At 45.2% G+C, this 23,813-nt stretch overlaps 1 protein-coding gene across 1 annotated transcript in view; it reads right to left on the reverse strand.

The window, feature by feature from the left end:
• LOC135511419 (tyrosine-protein phosphatase non-receptor type 13-like) overlaps nucleotides 1-23,813 on the reverse strand; it is a 133,198-nt gene that overhangs the window by 43,626 nt on the left and 65,759 nt on the right. Inside the window, exons 35-40 of the mRNA XM_064932932.1 lie at nucleotides 14,668-14,676; nucleotides 9,046-9,110; nucleotides 8,467-8,628; nucleotides 5,744-6,164; nucleotides 5,444-5,565; nucleotides 187-272 (exon numbers count right to left, since the gene is read on the reverse strand). Of these exons, the coding sequence (XP_064789004.1) occupies nucleotides 187-272; nucleotides 5,444-5,565; nucleotides 5,744-6,164; nucleotides 8,467-8,628; nucleotides 9,046-9,110; nucleotides 14,668-14,676 (865 nt within the window). The remainder of the gene's footprint in view (nucleotides 1-186; nucleotides 273-5,443; nucleotides 5,566-5,743; nucleotides 6,165-8,466; nucleotides 8,629-9,045; nucleotides 9,111-14,667; nucleotides 14,677-23,813) is intronic.

Raw genomic sequence — 23,813 nt, forward strand, 5'->3', positions numbered from 1 at the left:
AGAGCTTACATGGCAGTTAACTCATCAAGAAAACATCTATTTTGTGTCTGAAACTGATCATTCAAGTAAAGTGAATTTAGCTTTAAGAATCGAAATCGTACAGGCCCAAATGTGCGATTGTTATTGAGAGACAGATGGAGCAGAGGAAGAGAAGAGAGGAAAAGAGGAGGATAAAATTAGTCTTACCTGTCAGAGGCTTCATGCAGCAAGTTAGCCACACTCTTGCTAGACAGGCAACACGCCGGATGAGAGGGTATACTGGTACAGCTCTCCTACACAAAACACAGAGAGAGAGAGAGAGAGAGAGAGAGAGAGAGAGAGAGAGAGAGAGAGAACAAGAGAGTGAGGTGACAGGTGGCTCTTAAGATACACTGCAATATTACAGTGGTGTGTGGGTGTGTATGTGTGTAAGGCTCTAAAGCGCAACCATGTGACCGACTGGCTCAAATCATGTAGCAAAATTTGAAATTGTGTTTTTTACATTGGATAAAAGTAGACTAGGAGCTAGAAAATGGTATATCATACACTACAGTTAAAGAGCAATGGGGAAGTTATTTTGCTTTGAAAGTTTATAAACTCACTTTTGAGAAAATGTCCTTTGAATGTTTTGCTACTACTAATGGAGAGCCTTTCTTTGTCTACACCCACTCAGCATCGTTCACACCCTCTTAAGCTTTATCCCCACCAATCTCTTTAAGGGTTTATCTGACCTTTTTTAGTCAGATTCAAAATGGCTATTGATAACAAATTGATAACAAAACAAATGAATTAATGTTAATTTGAAAGACTGATAAATATTATTATTATTATTTGTACCCCTTTTCTCTCCCCAATTGGTAGTAGTTACAATCTTGTCTCATAGCTGCAACTCCCATACAGACTTGGGAGAGGCGAAGGTCGCATCCTCTGAAACACAACCCACTGCTTTTTGACACAACCCAGAAGCCAGCTGCACCAATGTGTCGGAGGAAACACCGTACACCTGGCGACCTGGTTAGCGTGCACCCCATGCGCCCGGCCCGCCACAGGAGTTGCTAGTGCCCAATGAGACAAGGATATCCCTGCCAGCCAAATCCTCCCCAATCCAGACGACGCTGGGCCAATTGTGTGCCACCCCATGGGCCTCCCGGCTGCGACAGAGCCTGGGCTTGAACCCAGAATCTCTGGTGGCAGGGTTAGCACTTCGATGCAGTGCCTTAACCACTGCGCCACCCGGGAGGTGTTTTATTTTGATCCAAATTATACGGACTCTGATTTAACTTACATTGTTAATTTGTTTATTTTTCACAGTAGATTCTTTATCCATAAAATGAAGTGTGGAGAACAAACCCATCTTTACATTATTTAAAATATAATCTAAATATTATTTTGAAATTATCAGTAAGTGTAAAAACAAAAAAGCAATACATACCATAAAGAAAACTGACAAATTGAAAATGTATCATCTCGATATGTAATACTGTTAGGTTTATGTACTCTTGTTTGTATATTTCTGTTTTTGTATTTGTTTTGTAAATAATAATAATAATAATAATAATAATAATAATAATAATACAAAACACATTTTAACTTCTAAGGGCTAGGCCCTTTTTTTTCTCCATTTACGCTTGGAAATGTTTTTTTTTTTTTTTGAGAGACCATCCTCATCCTCGCAGCTGTGCTGCTGATCCAGTTTCAACAAGAGAAAGGTCATATTGAAAATGAGCTCCTTGGATGGAATTCCTATGGCTTCCACAGGGTGTCAGCAGTCTATGTTCAAGGATTCAGGCTTGTAACTTCAATGAAGTTGAATAAATGAATGAGAAATAATAGTTTTAGTTGAAGGACACAGTCTTAGAAATCCGTATTTGCATGCGTCATGAAGAAATTACGCAACTGCTAAAATTTCTTAAATAAATATTATAGTTTGATTACATTTTTAGGGTATCTGAGGTGTAAATAGAAAAGTATTTTGACTAAGTGTATTACTCAAATCGATGGCGCCAACTAAACAGACCTTTTGGGATATAAAGAAGGATTTTATCTCACAAAATGACACTACAAGTTATAGCTGGGACCCTTTGGATGACAAATCAGAGAAAGATTTTCAAAAAGTAAGTGAATATTTAATCTTTATATGTAAATGTATGAAACCTGTGCGGGTGGAAAAATATGTTGATGTGGGGCGCCGTCCTTAAACAATCGCATGGCATGTTTTCGCTGTAATAGCTACTGTAAATCGGACAGTGCATTTAGATTAACAAGAATTTAAGCTTACATCTGATATAAGACACTTATATGTACCTAAATGTTTAAAATCCATAATATTATAATAATATTAATAATAATATATATAATATTACGATTATTTATTTGAATTGTGTGCCCGCTAACGGGACACCGATCCTGATTAAAAAGCAGTCAGGCACGCAAGCTAACTTTCTAGCTACTTCCAGACACAAGTGAGGGAACAGCTCACGGAACATTGCTCGCTATAGCAGAGCTGGTTAGGCTGTTATGTTATCCAGAGCGTTGGTAACTGCAACTGGATAAAGCACTAAATAAACTTCAATTAGTGCTAAATACGGCTGCTAGAATCCTGACCAGATGTCATGGATGACTCGGAGGTGAAGATAGAAATCAGGTGCTGAGAGCAGAGGGTTCACGGAAAAATGCACTTTAATCCGGCACAAAATGGTCATGCTCAAAACACAGGGCGGAAAACACAGACCAACCCAAACACAGGGTAACAATAGTCCGGAGCACAATAACACCTCCAATACAAGATGTGAACAAAATATAATCCCGCACAAACAGGGGCGGGCTACACAAGCTTAAATAGGAAAGCAAATCAAGAAATCACAAATAGGAACAGGTGCAACTTATAAGACTAAACTAACAGAAAAGGGAAAAAGGGATCGGTGGCGGCTAGTAGGCCGGTGACGACGACCACGAGCACCGCCCAAACAGGCAAGAGAGCCAACTTCGACGGGAGTCGTGACACTAGAACCAATTTTTTTTTAGCATATTACTCCTTTGCTAGCCTCCCTACACTGGCTTCCTGTTAAGGCAAGAGCTGATTTCAAGGTTTTACTGCTAACCTACAAAGCATTACATGGGCTTGCTCCTACTTATCTTTCCGATTTGCTCCTGCCGTACATACCTGCACGTATGCTACGATCACAAGGCTCAGGCCTCCTAATTGTCCCTCTAATTTCTAAGCAAACAGCTGGAAGCAGGGCTTTTTCCAAGAGCTCCATTTTAATGGAATGGTCTGCCTACCTATGTGAGAGACGCAGACTCGGTCTCAACCTTTAAGTCTTTATTGAAGATTCATTGCTGTCTCTGCCTTGCTGGTTCCTCTCTCTCCACTGGGATTCTCTGCCTCTAACCCTATTACAGGGGCTGAGTCACTGGCTTACTGGTGCCCTTCCATGCCGTCCCTAGGAGGGGTGCGTCACTTGAGTGGGTTGAGTCACTGACGTGATTTTCCTGTCTGGGTTGGCACCCCCCCTCCTTGGGTTGTGCCGTGGCGGAGATCTTTGTGGGCTATCCTCGGACTTGTCTCAGGATGGTAAGTTGGTGGTTGAAGATATCCCTCTAGTGGTGTGGGCGCTGTGCTTCGGCAAAGTGGGTGAGGTTATAATATCCTGCCTGTTTGGCCCTGTCCGGGGGTCTCATCGGATGGGGTCACAGTGTCTCCTGACCCCTCCAGTGTCAGCCTCCAGTACTTATGCTGCAGTAGTTTATGTGTCGGGGGGCTAGGGTCAGTCTGTTATATCTGGAGTACTTCTCTTGTCTTAGCCGGTGTCCTGTGTGAATTTAAGTATGCTCTCTCTAATTCTCTCATTCTCTCTCTCGGAGGTCCTGAGCCCTAGGACCATGCCTCAGGACTACCTGGCATGATGACTCCTTGCTGTCCTAAGTCCACCTGGCTGTGCTGCTGATCCAGTTTCAATTGTTCTGCCTGCGGCTATGGAACCGAGACCAGTTCACCGGACGTGCTACCTGTCCCAGACCTGCTGTTTTCAACTCTCTAGAGACAGCAGGAGCGGTAGAGATACTCTTAATGATCGGCTATGAAAAGACAACTGACATTTCCTCCTGAGGTGCTGACTTGTTGCACCCTCGACAACTACTGTGATTATTATTATTTGACCATGCTGGTCATTTATGAACATTTGAACATCTTGGCCATGTTCTTTTATAATCTCCACCTGGCACAGCCAGAAAAGGACTGGACACCCCTCATAGCCTGGTTCCTCTCTAGGTTTCTTCCTAGGTTTTGGCCTTTCTAGGGAGTTTTTCCTAGCCACCGTGCTTCTACACCTGCATTGCTTGCTGTTTGGGATTTTAGGCTGCGTTTCTGTACAGCACTTTGAGATATCAGCTGATGTAAGAAGGGCTATATAAATAGATTTGATTTGCTGATCATTGCTAGACAGCCATTTTCAAGTTTTGCCATATATTTTCAAGATGATTCAAGTCAAAACTGTAACTAGGCCACTCAGGAACATTCAATGTCGTCATGGTAAGCGACTCCGTTGTATATTTGGCTTTGTGTTGTAGGTTTATTGTCCTGCTGAAAGATGAATTTGTCTCCCAGTGTCTGTTGGAAGCAGACTGATCCAGATATTCTTCTACGATTTTGCTCATGCTAAGCTCTATTCTGTTTATTTTTATCCTAAACTCCCAAGTCCTTACTGATGACAAGCATACACATAACATGCAGTAGTGGAAAAAGTACTAAATTGTCATACTTGCTTGAGTAAAAGTAAAGATACCTTAATACAAAATTACTCAAGTAAATGTCACCTAGTAAAATACTATTTGAGTAAAAGCATTTGCAATAAGCATCACTGTACTGCTGTTTCCCTAGTGAAAAAAGTGAGTGCAGATTTGTGACCGTGGTGGTTGTACCATTACTACATTGAAAACCGCTCGTCTCTAGCCCAAACTGTTCAGAATTTGTGACCCATATAATCTACGTTGCAGCTGGATGCATCTCAATTGGCGGGCCACATTTTACATTCATAAACCATCTTGTTTTAAAACTAATTGTAGGCTGTTAACACCTTGTTCAGTCATGTTACCTCAATAGGTAGCTAGGTAACCACCTGCCAACTTTACCAGTATATCCAAACATTTTGGGGCACAGAAAGAATGGAAATTAGAGATCAATGATCATAGCAATTAATGAATGACAAATTTGCATGTTGTCACTCAGAACGTCACTGACATTCTTAAAGAGGCAGTGAACAATTTTCAATCTGCTTGAAAACTACAATAACTAGAATTATTATAGGCCCAATACAGACAGACAGACATTTTATTTTCTGGTGCTCCTAAATTTTATGTGGTACTCCTCTAACTTTCTAAAGTTGGGAGCACCAGTGCCACCATTTATGTTATTTTATTTAGAGCTCTGTGAGTTTGTGTGTGGGTGTGGGTGTGTGTGTGTTACCTGTCCAGCCATGCCTTCTGTCAGGGCCTGCAGACGGTGTGCGGGATGATGGGGAGGAGAGAGGTGGGGGGGGGAAAGGGGGGCATCCTCCTCTACATAAGGTACTGGATCTGCAGTCAACTCTAGATTCAAACACACAGGGAAAATTACATCCAGTATAACTCAATTATTTAAGTACATTTTGTTTAGGTTTGAGGACTTCAGATTGGAATATATACTTAGCTAAAAATACAACTTTTTAAGTATGAAACCCCCCCAACAAACATTAATTTGGGATTAACTGGCCCTCTTATATCTCACCAGGGGGAAGGTCCTCCTGCTGGACATCAGGTAAGGAGCAGGCAGCAGGTTTAGAGACAAGCTCTGCTTTATCCCCCATGTTGACTCCTTGGCAGGTCATCATATTTGACCCAGGACAAGGGGAAATATTTGATCCAGGACAGGAGGCCATATTTGATCCAGTACAAGGGGCCATATTTGATCCAAGACAAGAGGCCATATAGGATCCTGATCCAGGACAGGAGGCCGTATTTGACCCAGGGCAGGCGGCCATGTTGTCTCTAGGGCAAGAGGCCATATAGAAGAAACCATCAGTGCAGGGTGCTGTATTGGCCCGTCGTATGATGTCTCTACAGATGTTGAGCTGGACGTTTCCCTTTACCTTACGGAGGATATCCACCACCTTACTATGGCTCAGACCTGATACTATTATCCCATTCACCTAAAACACATTGGAATACAACAATGACACATACAATGAGCTCCAAAAGTATTGGGACAGTGATACATTTGTGTTGTTTTGGCTCAGTACTCCAGCACTTTGGATTTGAAATGATACAATGACCATGAGGATAAAGTACAGACTATCAGATTTAATTTGAGGGTATTTTCATCCATATCGGGTGAACAGTTTATAAATTATAGCACTTTTTTTGCATAGTCCCCCTATTTTAAAGTATTGGGACAAATTCACTTATATGTGTATTAAAGTAGATAAAAAGTTCCATATTTAGTCCCATATTCCCAACACACAATGGCTACATTAAGCTTGTGACTGTACAAAAGTGTTGGATGCAAAGTTACATTCATGTGGGAAGCTGCTTGTTACGGTTTTCTTCTGGTGAAAGAGAGGAACGCAGAGTGGTTATCTTTATACATCTTTAATGAAAGCTGAAAATACGAACAATTTACAAAAAAAAACAATAAACGTAACAGAAAACCGAAAACAGTCCTAACTGTTGCAACAAACACAAAGACAAGAAACAATCACCCACGAAAAACCCAAAGAATATGGCTGCCTAAATATGGATCCCAATCAGAGACAATGATAAACACCTGCCTCTGATTGAGAACCACTCTAGGCAACCATAGACTTTCCTAGACAACTCTACTAAACACAACCCCATAAATCTAATAAACCCCTAGACAAGACAAGACACATAAATCACCCATGTCACACCCTGGCCTTACCAAAATAATAAAGAAACCATAAAATACTAAGACCAGGCGTGACAGTACCCCCCCCCCCCAAAGGTGCGGACTCCCGGCCGCGCACCTAAACCCATAGGGGAGGGTCTGGGTGGGCGTCTGTCCACGGTGGCGGCTCTGGCGCTGGACGTGGACCCCACTCCATCATAGTCTTTGTCCACCTCCTAGCGTTCTTAGATTGGCGACCCTCCCCGTCGACCTTGGCCTACTAATCTTAACAAAGGGCCCCACTGGACTGAGGGGCAGCTCGGGACTGAAGGACAGCTCGGGACTGAGGTAGCTCGGGACTAAGGGGTAGCTCAAGACTGAGGGGTAGCTCAAGACTGAGGGGTAGCTCAGGACTGAGAGGACGCTCAGGCAGGTTGACGGCTCTGGCAGATCCTGGCTGAATGTTGCGCTTCTGGCAGATCCTGGCTGACTGGCGGATCCTGGCTGAATGGAGGATCCTGGCTGACCGGCGGATCCTGGCCGACTGGCGGATCCTGGCCGACTAGTGGCTCTGGAAGATCCTGGCTGACTGGCGGCTCTGGCTGCTCCATGCTGACTGGCGGCTCTGGCTGCTCCATGCTGACTGGCGGCTCTGGCTGCTCCATGCTGACTGGCGGCTCTGGCTGCTCCATGCTGACTGCAGGCTCTGGCTGCTCTATGCTGACTGGCGACTCAGGAGGCTCATGACGGACGGGAGACTCTGGCGGCTCACGACAGACGGGAGACTCTGGCGGCTCACGACAGACGGGAGACTCTGGCGGCTCACGACAGACGGGAGACTCTGGCGGCTCACGACAGACGGGAGACTCTGGCGGCTCACGACAGACGGGAGACTCTGGCGGCTCACGACAGACGGGAGACTCTGGCGGCTCATGACAGACGAGAGACTATGGCAGCGCTGGACAGGCGGGAGACTCCGGCAGCGCTGGCGAGGAAGAAGGCTCCTTGATTTTTTGTTTGTTGGGGGGGTATGATATGTATGTCTCTGTAACTTTCTCAATCATCATTATTCACGATTCATTCAGGATTATTGGTAATCATGGTAGCATCCACATTAATGTAGAAGTGTTCATTTACAATAAAAGTGACAAAATGACACAATACATTATTTACCATGAATTACTGTTGGGTACAAAACAATTTGAAACACAAGCGAAACAAACAGCAAATGCATCCAACAAATTGTAGAGTCACTTGATGTAGTCATTGCGTGCTTTGAATATGAGACCAAATACTTCACTTTTTACTATTTTTATACATATATAGGAAGTAAATTTGTCCCAATACCTTTGGTCCTCTAAAATTGAGGGACTACGTACAAAAAGTGCTGTAATTTCTCAAACGGTTTACCCAAAATGCACTTTAACCTCATAGTCATTGTATCATTTCAAATCCAAAGTGCCGGAGTACAGAGCCAAAACAAAAACAAAATGTCACTGTCCCAATACTTTTGGAGCTCACTGTATTTACTACAAATATATTAAAAGTAATGTTAGGACTCATAATCAGTTATTGATAAGTGTGTGTGTGTACGTGCTTGTGCGTACCTCGAGCAGTATGTCTCCCACTCTGAGCCGCCCGTCTTGGTGGGCCACGCCTCCAGTGCAGATCTTCTTCACTCTGAGCACACTCCCATTGCATCCTCCAATCAGAGCAAAGCCCAGCCACCCTCCCTCTGGCTTACAGACATCTATCTGCAAGATACAGCTCTGATAGAGGGAAAGGGGGACGTTACAAATCCACTCATAAGGGGTCAATTCTAACTTCCACTTAAAGTCAAATTTGCACTAAGTCTCCCATTGATATCAAAGCATGATTAAGTGAAAATTCAGTTTAGGAAGTTAGGCATTTCCCCATACCCATTGTACCAAGACAGTAAAAATATAAGTGCATTAAGCAATTCTCTGCCAACAGGCTGAAGTGAGCAGTGTTTGAGCAGTAAAATATGAATGCATTAATCAGGTGTTAGAATGCCCACACAGCCCCCCAGAGCTGAAAGCACAGATGACTCTAGCTTCAACCTGTGTCATCACTGAGAGAAAGAGAGAGGAAGAGAGAGCGATACAAAGAGAGAGATAATGAGAGCGAGAAAGAAAAAGAGATAGGTAGACAGCGATATTACTTACATCTTGATCTGAGGTGACAGAGAGACGTGATCTGAATTTCCCAGTGGTCTCGGTCACGGCTTTAGCTGCAGAACAAACACAAAGAGACGGAACAAAATGAGACAGAGGAGAGCTTAAAAAACATATCTCTGCAAGAACATAAAAGTTTGCTATGTTATGTAAGTCCTATGGTCAACGCAAATGCCAGTAGAGCAGGTAAGGTAATTGATAGCTACTGTTCCTCAAACCTGATCAACGTAACCAAATCTACAGAGAGGCAAAAGCTATTTGCAAAGTATTAGGAACAACCATCATTGATCAAATCAAATCAAACGTTATTTGTCACATGCACCCAATACAGCAGCAGCAGTGTTAAAACAAATGGGGGGTGGGGAGTAGAACAGACTATGACTTGGGGGATTGGAGTCTTTGACATTTTTTGGGGCTTTCCTCTGACACCGCCTAGTACATAGATCCTGGATGGCAGGAAGCTTGGCAACAATGATGTGCTGGGCTGTATGTACTACCCTCTGTAGCGCCTTACGGTCAGATGCCTACAGTTGCCATACTAGGCGGTGATGCAACCGGTCAGGGTGCTCTCGATGGTGCAGCTGTAGAACTTTTTGAGGATCTGGGGACCCATGCCAAATCTTTTCAGTCTCCTGGGGGGGAAAGATGTTGTCGTGCCCTCTTCACAACTGTCTTGGTGTGTTTGGATGATGATATTTCATTTGTGATGTGGACACCAAGGAACTTGAAACTCTTGACCCGCTCCACTTCAGCCCTGTGGATGAGAATGGGGGCCTGTTCGGCCCGCCTTTTCCTATAGTCCACAATCAGCTCCTTTGTCTTGCTCACATTGAAGGAGAGGTTGTTGTCCTGGCCTGACCTCCTCCCTATAGGCTGTCTCATCGCTGTAGGTAATCAGGCCTACCAATTGTTGTGTCGTCAGCAAACTTAATGATGGTGTTGGAGTCGTGTTTGGCCATGCAGTTGTGGGTGAACAGGGAGCACAGCGGGGAACTAAGCACAGTATTGTTGCCTACCCTTACCACCTGGGGCCGACCCGTCAGGAAGTCCAGGATCCAGTTGCAAGAGGGAGCTGTTTAGTCTAAGGGTCCTTAGCTTAGTGATGAGCTTTGTGGGCACTATGGTGTTGAACACTAAGCTTTAGTTAATGAACAGCATTCTCACATAGGTGTTCCTTTTGTCCAGGTGGAAAATGGCAGTGTGGAGTGCAATAGGGGCGGCAGGGTAGCCTAGTGGTTAGAGTGTAGGACTTGTAACCTGAAAGGTTGCAAGTTCAAATCCCTGAGCTGACAAGGTACAAATCTGTCGTTCTGCCCCTGAACAGGCAGTTAACCCACTGTTCCTAGGCCGTCATTGAAAATAAGAATTTGTTCTTCACTGACTTGCCTAGTTAAATAAAAAGGTTAAAAAATTAGAGATTGCATCATCTGTGGATCTGTTGGAACGGTATGCGAATCAGAGGGAAGGTTACCAGGGATGATGCTGTTGATGTGAGTCATGACCAGCCTTTCAAAGCACTTCATGGCTACTGATGTGAGTGCTACTGGGCGGGTTAATTTAGGCAGGTTACCTTCGCTTCCTTTGGCACACAACCTTTGATGGTCTCCCTGAAACATGTAGGTATTACAGACTTGGTCAGGCAGAGGTTGAAAATGTCAGTAAAGTCACTTGCCAGTTGGTCCACGCATGCTTTGAGTACACATCCTGGTAATCCGTCTGGCCCCGCAGCTTTTTGAATGTTGACCTGTTTAAAGGTCTTGCTCACATCGGCTACCGAGAGCATTATCACACAGTCGTCCGGAACAGCTGGTGCTCTCATATGCATGCTTCAGTGTTGCTTGCCTAAACGTGGGCATAAAAGGCATTTAGCTCATCTGGTAGCCTTGTGTCACTGGGCAGCTCGCGGCTGGGTTTCCCTTTGTAGTCAGTAATAGTTTTCAAGCTCTGCCACATCCGATGAGCGTTAGAGCTGGAGAACTAGGATACAATCTTAATCCTGTATTGATGCTTTGCCTGTTTGATGGTTCGTCTGAGGGCGTAGCGGGATTTCTTATAAGAATTAGTGTCCCGCTCCTAGCCTTCATCTTGATGCGGATGTTGCCTGTAATCCATGGCTTCTGGTTAGGATATGTACGTACGGTCACTGTGGAGATGACATCGTCAATGCACTTATTGATGAATATATACTCCTCAATGCCATTGGATGAATCCTGGGAAAAAGTCCTGCCTGTGCTAGCAAAACATTCCTGTAGCGTACCCTCTGCGTCATCTGACCACTTCTGTATTGAGCGAGTCACTGGTACTTCCTGCATTAGGTTTTGCTTGTAAGCAGGAATCAAGAGGATAAAGTTATGGTCAGATTTGCCAAATGGAGGGTGAGGGAGAGCTTTGCATGCATCTCTGTGTGTGGAGTAAAGGTGATCGAGAGTATTTTTCCTATGGTTGCACATGTGACTTGCTGGTAGAAATTAAGTAAAAATTATTTAAGTTTCCTCTGCAACACTAGATGAGCATTTTCTTGTTTTTCTTATACAGCAGGTTGAGTGCGGTCTTAGCGCCAGCAACGATTTGTGGTGGTAAATAGACGGCTACAAAAAATATTTGTAGATGAAAACTCTCATGGTAGATTTTGTGGTCTACAGTTTATCATAAGGTACTCTTCCTCAGGCGAGCAATACCTCAAGACTTCTTTAATATTAGACATCACACAGCTGTTATTGACAAATAGACACACCCCCGCTCCTCATCGTATTCATAAGCAAAGGTACCATAATCAATGCAGATTTATAGTGAAACAAGATTAATCTAACACATACAGTGTATCAATGCCTGTTTGACCTTGAAAATAGTTATATCCCTCCAGTCACAAAACAAAGCTTCTTCAAGAGCCACATTTCTTTTCACTTCAACAATACGTAACGTATTCAGACTCCACTACTTTATCAACATTTTGATATGTTACAGCCTTATTAAATTGTTTTATTCCCTCATCAATCTACACACAATACCCCATAATGACGAAGCAAAAAAGGTTTTTACATATTTTGGCAAATGTATTAACAATAAAATCTTGAAATAACACTTTTTAAGTATTCAGACCCTTAGCACCCTCAGTGCTTTGTTGAAACACCTTTGGCAGCTATTACAGCCTTGAGTCTTCTTGTTTATGACGCTACAAGCTTGGCACACCTGTATTTGGGGAGTTACTCCAATTCTTCTCTGCAGACCCTATCAAGCTCTGTCAGTTTGGATGGGGAGCGTTGCTGCAGTTATTTTCAGGTCTCTCCAGAAATGTTTGATCGGGTTCAAGTCCGAGCTCTGGCTGGGCCACTCGGGGACATTCAGAAACATGTCCCGAAGCCACTCGCGTTTTCTTGGCTGTGTACTTTGTGCCATAGTCCTGTTGGAATGTGAACCTTTGCCCCAGTCTGAGGCCCTGAGCGCTCTGGAGCAGGTTTTCATAAACCTTTTGCGTGTAGGGGGCAGTATTTTTGTTTTTGGCTAAAAAACATACCCATTTGACATGGCCTATTTCTCAGTCCCAGAAACTAGAATATGCATATAATTGTCAGATTAGGATAGAAAACACTCCAAAGTTTCCAAAACTGTAAAAGTATTGTCTGTGAGTATAACATAACTGATATTTCAGGAGAAAACCTGAGGAAAATCCAATCAGGAAGTGCCTCTTATTTTGAAACCTCTCTGTTCCTATGCATGCCTATCCTCCATTTAAAGGGATATCAACCAGATTCCTTTTTCTGTTGCTTCCCTAAGGTGTCAACAGTCCTTAGACATAGTTTCAGGCTTTTATTTAAAAAAATGAGCGTGAAAGATCACATTGCGTAAGTGGATAGGTGGGGGCTCTCAGAGTGAGTGTTGCGCTACAGAGTACAGCAGCCATTGATTCTCCCGGTGTTATTGAAAAACCTACACACCCGGTTGATATATTATCGAATATATATTTTAAAAACAACCTGAGGATTGATTATAAAAAATGTTTGACATGTTTCTGTGGACATTATGGATATGATTTCTGTGACCGCTCTTTCCTGTGGATTTCTGAACATAACGTGACAAACAAACGGAGGTATTTTGGGTATAAAAATAATCTTTATGGAACAAAAGGAACATTTGTTGTGTAAAAGAGTCTCGTGAGTGAAAACATCCGAAGATCATCAAAGGTAAACAAATAATTTGTTTGCTTTTCTGATTTTCGTGACCTAGCTACTTAACTTCTTGCATCGAGCAATCCCATATCCAGGAGGGTAATCATAGCCTCAAGCTCATTAGCATAACGCAACGTTAACTATTCATGAAAATCACAAATGATATGAAAGAAATATATTCACTCACAAGCTTAGCCTTTTGTTAACAACACTGTCATCTCAGATTTTCAAAATATGCTTTTCAACCATCGCTACACAAGCATTTGTGTAAGAGGTATTGATAGCTAGCATAGCATTAGCCTAGCATTTAGCAGGCAACATTTTCACAAAAACAAGAAAAGCATTCAAATAAAATCCTTTACCTTTGAAGAACTTCGGATGTTTTCAATGAGGAGACTCTCAGTTAGATAGCAAATGTTCAGTTTTTCCAAAAATATTATTTGTGTCGGAGAAATCGCTCCGTTTTGTTCATCACGTTTGGCTAAGAAAAAACCCCGAAAATTCAGTCATTACAACTCCAAACTTTTTTCCAAATTAACTCCATAATATCGACAGAAACATGGCAAACGTTGTTTAGAATCAATCCTCAAGGTGTTTTTCACATATCTATTCGATGATAAATCATTCGTGGCAGTTGCCTTTCTCCTCTGAACCGAATGGAAAAGTGGACGCAGCTGGAGATTGTGCAATAATTTAGACGGAGGACACCTGGTAAATGTAGTCTCTTAAGGTCAATCTTCCAATGATATGCCTACAAATACGTCACAATGCTGCAGACACCTTGGGGAAATGACAGAAAGTGTAGGCTCATTCCTGGCGCATTCACAGCCATATAAGGAGACATTGGAACACAGCGCCTTCAGAATCTGGGCCATTTCTTGTTTGAAATTTCATCTTGGTTTCGCCTGTAGCATAAGTTCTGTGGCACTCACAGATAATATCTTTGCAGTTTTGGAAACGTGTTTCTTTCCAAAGTGTTTTCTTTCCAAAGCTGTCAATTATATGCATAGTCGAGCATCTTTCCGTGACAAAATATCTTGTTTAAAACGGGAACATTTTTTTTTATCCAAAAATTAAAAGAGCGCCCCCTAGATCGAAGAAGTTAATGCTTAGTGTACATGTTTTGCTATGCTATCGATAAACTTACACAAACGCTTGGATTGCTTTCGCTGTACAGCATAATTTCAAAATCTGAGACGACAGGTGGATTAACAAAAGGCTACGCTGTGTTTTGCAATATTGCACTTGTGATTTCATGAATATGAATATTTTTTAGTAATATTATTTGACTGTGGCGCTATGCTATTCAGCGGATGCTGACGAAAATGATCCCACTGACGGGATGGGTAGCGTCAAGAAGTTAAGGATCTCTATGTTCTCTGCTCCGTTTATCTTACCCTCAATCCTGACTAGTCTCCCAGTCCAAACCGCTGAAAAACATCCCCACAGCATGATGCTAACACCACCATGCTTCACCGTAGAGAAGGTGCCAGTTCTGCTCCAGACATGACGTGTTAGGAGGGTGTATTGGAGGCGATGTCAGGTGCAGGAAAGCAGAGTGTAGTGAACAGGCACACTTTTTATTCCGGTCCAAAATGACAGCACAAAGTAACATAAAATGTGCCCAAACACGTAACATAGACAAAAGTAATGCGCGCAACAATATCCAGAATTCCAAAATACACGTAACACAAATAATCTTACACAAAGACATGATGGGGAACAGAGGAATAAATACATATGGATTGACTGGGGAATGCAAACCAGGTGTGAAGGGAACAAGACAAAACAAATGGATACATGAAATATGGAGCGGCGATGGCTAAAAAGCAGGTGACGTCGAACCGCCAAACGTCGCCCGAACAAGGAGAGGAGCCGACTTCGGCGGAAGTTGTGACATGGTTTCATCAGACCAGAGATTCTTGTTTCTCATGGTTTGAGAGTCCTTCAGATAATTCCTTCGACATTTCCAAAAGTAGCTAACGTCACGTTAGCAAGCCATCTTTATTTTAAAAAATGCATATTTGGACAGTCCTTGTTTAGACAGTAATTGGTTAGTTAGTGATACTTTGTCGGGTGGTCAACTGAGCTTCAGCAGTCGGATTCAGTGTCCAGATAGCTAATCAATAACTGTACTGTCAAAACTCTGCTCATAAAATATGCTAGGTTTCTAATTAAGCAGCACTGCTGCTAGCTAGACTGGGTAGTCCCTCACGTTAATTAGTTATCTTAACAATTATCTGTCAGTGCAGCTTTTGAGTCAACATGTTTAAATGTAAGTTAGTCGAATCTGTCTTAATGTGAGGTCAAAAACTGGGCTAACAAAATGTGCTATAGTAATAGCAAGCCAACAAAGTTCACCTCCAGTTCTCCTTCTCATCTTTACACCTTCTCCCTCAGAGAATGAACAGTCGCCCGCAGGCACCGAAATATACTTTTTGGGGATGAATCAAAAATGACTTTGAAAACCACTTTGGCTCCGCCTGCTAGAGACACCACCGTACACAGAAATGCTGGTTTGAGGCAGCACTAAAAAGGCAGAGCCAGGCCAGGGTTCAAGTTTGGAGTATTCATTGCCATGTGAAATGCAGTATAGCCTAGCTTGTTTTACACCATCCCAGCAGGGCAAAAGCCTCTGAGTCAAAATCATTCGGACGGCTAAAGCCACGAAAGCCCGGGTCTGGTGATTGTCAATGGCTGTAACGTAACAAAATGTGGAAAAGGTCATCGGGTCTGAATACTTTCCGAATGCACTGTAGTCAGAACAGGACAAAAACTCACATTGACCTCCATCCTCTGTGGCCATTTTGGTGTGTAGGTCTCCACTCAGACAGAAACACAACACTGGCCTTCTAGATTTCCCCTCTTATTTCTTTACCTCACCCCTCACTGTCACCACACAAATAGACCGCCCAGTAGAGAGCGAAAGAATGTGTGTGTGTATGGGTGTCTGTGTCCAGCCACCCTCATGTACCTGTGTTTGTGTGTGTCTGTGTTTCCATCTCTGGTGTGTGTGTGAATGTGTGTCCCTCAATACTCACCGTGGAGGGGTAGACCCTCTGTAATAATTAATCCTGCAGTCACTAACACACACACACCTCAAGTTAGTCGTTTGTACAGGATACTGTGGTGGGGAAATTACACGATTATGTTATAACACTGTTATTGCATCGAATGGTTGTTTTATGCAATAGAATAGGGTTCTATTAGTACTCGCTCATCTGTGTCTGTGTGAGCTGAGAGGGGGCCTCTGGGGCTTAATGCTGACAGTGGATTTACAATGCCTTGGTGATAAAAACCTAAAGACTGTATTCCATAGCATAAATTGGTGTTTGTGTATTATGAGGTAGCAGGGAGAGATGGCTCAGGTATGGATAATGATGAGAGGAAACTTGTTTTGGGGACCAGACCCTGTTTTCCATACAATGATACTGTCTGCTGTGAATTATTAATTTATTTCATACAAATCCTAACCTTTTTTGACCCATTCCACATATCTGCTGTTTGTCATGTAGACTAAGAGGGTGTATCTTTGCTTATAAAAGATCTTTGTATTCTTTGTGTCAGGGCAACAGTCAAGAGTGTTTGGTTGACCAGCCTTGTTATTGCAGAGCACTCACATTTCCTGATTGGTGATTGACCTTGTCTAACCTCATTATTGATTAGAATTTCCACAACAATTTACATGGTATATACACTGTTCAAATGCTTAATTACAGGCTCCTTCTCGACAATGTAACAACAATAAGAAATAATAAAAGATAAGAATACGAACATAAAGTAAATGTCTCTGCAGAATAGAATAAACGTTTTGAGCATAAGTATAATAAAAGGTATGGCAGTGTCACGGGCGCCTGAAGAAGCGGATCAAGGTACAGCGTGGTGAGCCTACATTTTTCCTTTATTTAAAGATGACGCCAACAAAACAATAAACCATACAAAATGACCGTGAAGCTTAAGGGCTATAGTGCCACAAAGACAACTACCCACAAAGACATGTGGGAAAAAGGGCTGCCTAAGTATGGTTCCCAATCAGAGACAATGATAGAGAGCTGTCCCTGATTGAGAACCATACCCGGCCAAAACAAAGAAATACAAAACATAGAAAATAGAACATAGAATGCCCACCCCACATCACACACTGACCTAACCAAATAGAGAAATAAAACGGCTCCCCTAAGGTCAGGGCATAACAGGCAGCCCTGAAGAGCAATGAAAAACTAAAAAAAGTACTAATTTGAATGACTTATTATCTATTTTTAACCTTTTCATCCGTGAGTTCCAAATATCTCTAACGGTCGCCCCAGCGTGAGTTGCTTTATGGACATGATGTCATAACAGTTAAGTAACAGTTAACACGTGCTGCCTGCTAATTATCTACAGGCTATGTTTCAACTTGTCAATATCAAATTATTTTCTAACAAGTTGTATTTTCTAACAACAGTTTGAATTGAGGGTTGTTCTGCCTCCTCATGAATTCACAAAGAAATATCTCATTTCAGTGTAGCAGACATTCTATGTTTGAGGCTTTACTAAGCCAGACAAACTTCCGTCTTCGAGGAGATTCCTTCCCCATTTCTTCCGCACATCAAGTATGCACACATTTGCGCAGTATTGCACGAACTGGTACATTTTCTGGCTGGCGCTCGCATTGCTTCCATTGTTGTTTTCCTTACAAATAATAACTTTGGATATGTGTGAATTCCTATCCAAGTACAGTGGGGCAAAAAAATATTTAGTCAGCCACCAATTGTGCAAGTTCTCCCTGTAACGGCGTTCTTCGTTTGTCGAAAGAAAGTCGGACCGAAATGCAGCGTGTTGGTTACTCATGTTTTTAATGGAACAAATGACGATACACGAAATAACTTAAAAATACAAAAAACAACAAAACGGAATGTGAAAGCCATTACAGCCTATCTGGTGAACACTACACAGAGACAGGAACAATCACCCACGAAATACAAAGTGAAACCCTGGCTACCTAAATACGGTTCCCAATCAGAGACAACGAGAATCACCTGACTCTGATTGAGAACCGCCTCAGGCAGCCAAGCCTATACAACACCCCTACTCAGCCGCAATCCCAAATACTACAAAAAAAAACACTATGAAATACAACAACATAAACCCATGTCACACCCTGGCCTGACCAACTAATTAATGAAAACACTAAGGTGCGGACTCCCGGACGCACCTCAAAACCATAGGGAGGGTCCGGGTGGGCGTCTGTCCATGGTGGCGGTTCCGGCTCGGGACGTGGAACCCACTCCATAAATGTCATAGTTCCTCCCCTTCGCGTCCTGGGATGATCCACCCTCGCCGCCGACCATGGCCGAATAGTCCTCACAAAGAACCCCACTGAACTGAGGAGCAGCTCGTGACTGAGGGGCAGCTCGGGACTGAGGCAGCTCGGGACTGAGGGAAAGCTCGGGACTGAGGGGCAGCTCGGGACTGAGGGGCAGCTCGGGACTGAGGGGCAGCCCAGTACTGAGAGGAAGCCCAGTACTGAGAGAAAGCCCAGTACTGAGAGGAAGCCCAGCCAGGCAGTTGAATCCGGCAGATCCTGGCTGACTGGCGGATCTGGAAGAGTCTGGTTGACTAGCAGATCTGGAAGAGTCTGGTTGACTGGCAGATCTGGAAGAGTCTGGCTGACTGGCAGATCTGGAAGAGTCTGGCTGACTGGCAGATCTGGAAGAGTCTGGCTGACTGGCAGATCTGGAAGAGTCTGGCTGACTGGCAGATCTGGAAGAGTATGGCTGACTGGCAGATCTGAAAGAGTCTGGCTGACTGGCAGATCTGGAAGAATCTGGCTGACTGGCAGATCTGGAAGAGTCTGGCTGACTGGCAGGTCTGGAAGAGTATGGCTGACTGGCAGGTCTGGAAGAGTCTGGCTGACTGGCAGATCTGGAAGAGTCTGACTGACTGGCAGATCTGGAAGAGTCTGGCTGACTGGCAGATCTGGAAGAGTCTGGCTGACTGGCAGATCTGGAAGTGTCTGGCTGACTGGCAGATCTGGAAGAGTCTGGCTGACTAGCAGATCTGGAAGAGTCTGGTTGACTGGCAGATCTGGAAGAGTCTGGCTGAATAGCAGATCTGGAAAAGTCTGGCTGACTGGCAGATCTTGAAGAGTCTGGCTGACTGGCAGATCTGGAAGAGTCTGGCTGACTGGCAGATCTGGAAGAGTCTGGCTGACTGGCAGATCTGGAAGAGTCTGGCTGTCTGGCAGATCTGGAACCGTCTGGCTGACTAGCAGATCTGGAAGAGTCTGGTTGACTGGCAGATCTGGAAGAGTCTGGCTGAATAGCAGATCTGGAAAAGTCTGGCTGACTGGCAGATCTTGAAGAGTCTGGCTGACTGGCAGATCTGGAAGAGTCTGGTTGACTGGCAGATCTGGAAGTGTCTGGCTGAATAGCAGATCTGGAAAAGTCTGGCTGACTGGCAGATCTTGAAGAGTCTGGCTGACTGGCAGATCTGGAAGAGTCTGGCTGACTGGCAGATCTGGAAGAGTCTGGCTGACTGGCAGATCTGGAAGTGTCTGGCTGACTGGCAGATCTGGAAGAGTCTGGCTGACTAGCAGATCTGGAAGAGTCTGGTTGACTGGCAGATCTGGAAGTGTCTGGCTGAATAGCAGATCTGGAAAAGTCTGGCTGACTGGCAGATCTTGAAGAGTCTGGCTGACTGGCAGATCTGGAAGAGTCTGGCTGACTGGCAGATCTGGAAGAGTCTGGCTGTCTGGCAGATCTGGAAGAGTCTGGCTGTCTGGCAGATCTGGAAGAGTCTGGCTGACTGGCAGATCTGGAAGAGTCTGGCTGTCTGGCAGATCTGGAAGAGTCTGGCTGACTGGCAGATCTGGAAGAGTCTGGCTGACTGGCAGATCTGGAAGAGTCTGGCTGACTGGCAGATCTGGAAGAGTCTGATTGACTGGCAGATCTGGAAGAGTCTGGCTGACTGGCAGGTCTGGAAGAGTCTGGCTGACTGGCAGATCTGGAAGAGTCTGGCTGTCTGGCAGATCTGGAAGAGTCTGGCTGACTGGCAGATCTGGAAGAGTCTGGCTGACTGGCAGATCTGGAAGGGTCTGGCTGTCTGGCAGATCTGGAAGAGTCTGGCTGACTGGCAGATCTGGAAGAGTCTGGCTGTCTGGCAGATCTGGAAGAGTCTGGCTGATTGGCAGATCTGGAAGAGTCTGGCTGACTGGCAGATCTGGAAGAGTCTGGCTGACTGGCAGATCTGGAAGAGTCTGATTGACTGGCAGATCTGGAAGAGTCTGGCTGACTGGCAGGTCTGGAAGAGTCTGGCTGACTGGCAGATCTGGAAGAGTCTGGCTGACTGGCAGATCTGGAAGAGTCTGGCTGTCTGGCAGATCTGGAAGAGTCTGGCTGACTGGCAGATCTGGAAGAGTCTGGCTGACTGGCAGATCTGGAAGAGTCTGGCTGACTGGCAGATCTGGAAGAGTCTGGCTGACTGGCAGATCTGGAAGAGTCTGATTGACTGGCAGATCTGGAAGAGTCTGGCTGACTGGCAGGTCTGGAAGAGTCTGGCTGACTGGCAGATCTGGAAGAGTCTGGCTGTCTGGCAGATCTGGAAGAGTCTGGCTGACTGGCAGATCTGGAAGAGTCTGGCTGACTGGCAGATCTGGAAGGGTCTGGCTGTCTGGCAGATCTGGAAGAGTCTGGCTGACTGGCAGATCTGGAAGAGTCTGGCTGTCTGGCAGATCTGGAAGAGTCTGGCTGATTGGCAGATCTGGAAGAGTCTGGCTGACTGGCAGATCTGGAAGAGTCTGGCTGACTGGCAGATCTGGAAGAGTCTGATTGACTGGCAGATCTGGAAGTCTGGCTGACTGGCAGGTCTGGAAGAGTCTGGCTGACTGGCAGATCTGGAAGAGTCTGGCTGACTGGCAGATCTGGAAGAGTCTGGCTGTCTGGCAGATCTGGAAGAGTCTGGCTGACTGGCAGATCTGGAAGAGTCTGGCTGACTGGCAGATCTGGAAGGGTCTGGCTGTCTGGCAGATCTGGAAGAGTCTGGCTGACTGGCAGATCTGGAAGAGTCTGGTTGACTGGCAGATCTGGAAGAGTCTGGCTGAATAGCAGATCTGGAAGAGTCTGGCTGACTGGCAGATCTTGAAGAGTCTGGCTGACTGGCAGATCTGGAAGAGTCTGGCTGACTGGCAGATCTGGAAGAGTCTGGCTGACTGGCAGATCTGGAAGAGTCTGGCTGTCTGGCAGATCTGGAAGAGTCTGATTGACTGGCAGATCTGGAAGAGTCTGGCTGACTGGCAGATCTGGAAGAGTCTGGCTGACTGGCAGATCTGGAACTGTCTGGCTGACTGGCAGATCTGGAAGAGTCTGGCTGTCTGGCAGATCTGGAAGAGTCTGGCTGACTGGCAGATCTGGAAGAGTCTGGCAGATCTGGAAGAGTCTGGCTGACTGGCAGATCTGGAAGAGTCTGGCTGACTGGCAGATCTGGAAAAGTCTGGCTGACTGGCAGATCTGGAAGAGTCTGGCTGACTGGCATTTCTGGAAGAGTCTGGCAGACTGACGGCTCTGGCTGCTTCATGCTGACTGATGGCTCTGGCTGCTCCATGCTGACTGACAGCTCTGGCTGCTCCATGCTGACTGGCGGCTCTGGCTGCTCCATGCTGACTGGCGGCTCTGGCTGCTAAATGCAGATTGACAGCTCTGGCGGCTTCTTGCAGACCGACAGCTCTGACTGTTCCATGCAGACTAACAGCTTTGGCAGCTCCTTGCCGACTGGCAGCTCCTTGCAGACTGGCAGCTCCTTGCAGACTGGCAACTCCATGCAGACTGGCAACTCCATGCAGACTGGCAACTCCATGCAGACTGGCAACTCTGGCTTCTCCAAGCAGACTGACAGCTCTGGCTGCCCCATGCAGACTGGCAGCTCTAGCTGCTCCATGCAGACTGGCAACTCTGGCTGCTCCATGCAGACTGGCAGCTCTAGCTGCTCCATGCAGACTGACAGCTCTGGCTGCTCCATGCAGACTGGCAGCTCTAGCTGCTCCATGCAGACTGGCAGCTCAGGCTGCTCCGAACAGGCAGGAGGCTCCGGCAGAGCTGTAGAGGAGGAAGGCTCTAGAAACGCTGAACAGGCGGGAGACTCCGACAGCACAGGAGAGGGAGAAAGCGCTGGCTGCGCTGAACAGGCGAGGCGCACTGAAGGCCTGGTGCGTGGTACTGGAACTGGTGGTACTGGATCGAGGACACGCACAGGAAGCCTGGTGCGGGGAGCTACCATCGGAGGACTGGTGTGTGAAGGTGGCACAGGATGGACTGGACCGTGAAGGTGTACTGGAGAGCCTGAGAGCAGGACTGGCACAGGACGTGCAAGGCTAGGTAGGTACACAGGAGGCCTAGTATATGAGGCTGGCACATTTTTCACCAGCCGACTAACACGCACCTCAGGACTAGTATGGAGCGCTGACCCAGGTGCCATTAAATCCCCGACACGCTCCATCAGACGAATCTTATACCTAAAGCACCAAACTAGCAACTCCCTCATTACTCTCTCCTCCAATTTCCCCATTAACTCCTTCACAATCTCTGCTTCGCTCACCTCCAACACCGGTTCTGGACTCCTCCTTGGCTCCTCACGATAAACAGGGAGAGTTGGCTCAGGTCTGTCTCCTGACTCAGCCACTCTCCCTCTGAGCCCCCCCCAAGAAATTTTTGGGGCTGATTTTCTGGTTTCGCTCTGCGCCGCCATGTCACTCTTTTCGACTCCATTATCCTATAGCCCTCTTCGCACTGCTCCAGCGAATCCCAGGCGGGCTCCGGTACTCTCTCTGGGTCGGCAGCCCACCTGTCTATTTCTTCCCACGTCGTATACTCCAATCCTCTGCTGTCCATAACGTCCTCCCTTCGCTTCTCCATCTGCCTGTTAACACGCTGCTCGGTCCGTGTGTGGTGGGTGATTCTGTAACGGCGTTCTTCGTTTGTCGAAAGAAAGTCGGACCGAAATGCAGCGTGTTGGTTACTCATGTTTTTAATGGAACAAATGACGATACACGAAATAACTTAAAAATACAAAAACAACAAAACGGAACGTGAAACCTATTACAGCCTATCTAGTGAACACTACACAGAGACAGGAACAATCACCCACGAAATACAAAGTGAAACCCTGGCTACCTAAATACGGTTCCCAATCAGAGACAACGAGAATCACCTGACTCTGATTGAGAACCGCCTCAGGCAGCCAAGCCTATACAACACCCCTACTCAGCCGCAATCCCAAATACTACAAAAAAAACCACTATGAAATACAACAACATAAAACCATTTCACACCCTGGCCTGACCAACTAATTAACGAAAACACAAAATACTAAGACCAAGGCGTGACACTCCCACTTAAAAGGATGAAAGGCCTGTAATTTTCACCATAGGTACACTTCAACTATGACAGACAAAATGAGAAAATAAAATCCAGAAAATCACATTGTAGGATTTTTAATTTATTTATTTGCAAATTATGGTGGAAAACAAGTATTTGGTTCACCTACAAACATGCAAGATTTCTGGCTCTCACAGACCTGTAACTCCTTCTTTAAGAGGCTCCTCTGTCCTCCACTCATTAC

The sequence above is a fragment of the Oncorhynchus masou genome, chromosome 24 (genome assembly GCF_036934945.1).
Source record: "Oncorhynchus masou masou isolate Uvic2021 chromosome 24, UVic_Omas_1.1, whole genome shotgun sequence".
In the NCBI taxonomy this organism is placed as follows: domain Eukaryota; kingdom Metazoa; phylum Chordata; class Actinopteri; order Salmoniformes; family Salmonidae; genus Oncorhynchus; species Oncorhynchus masou.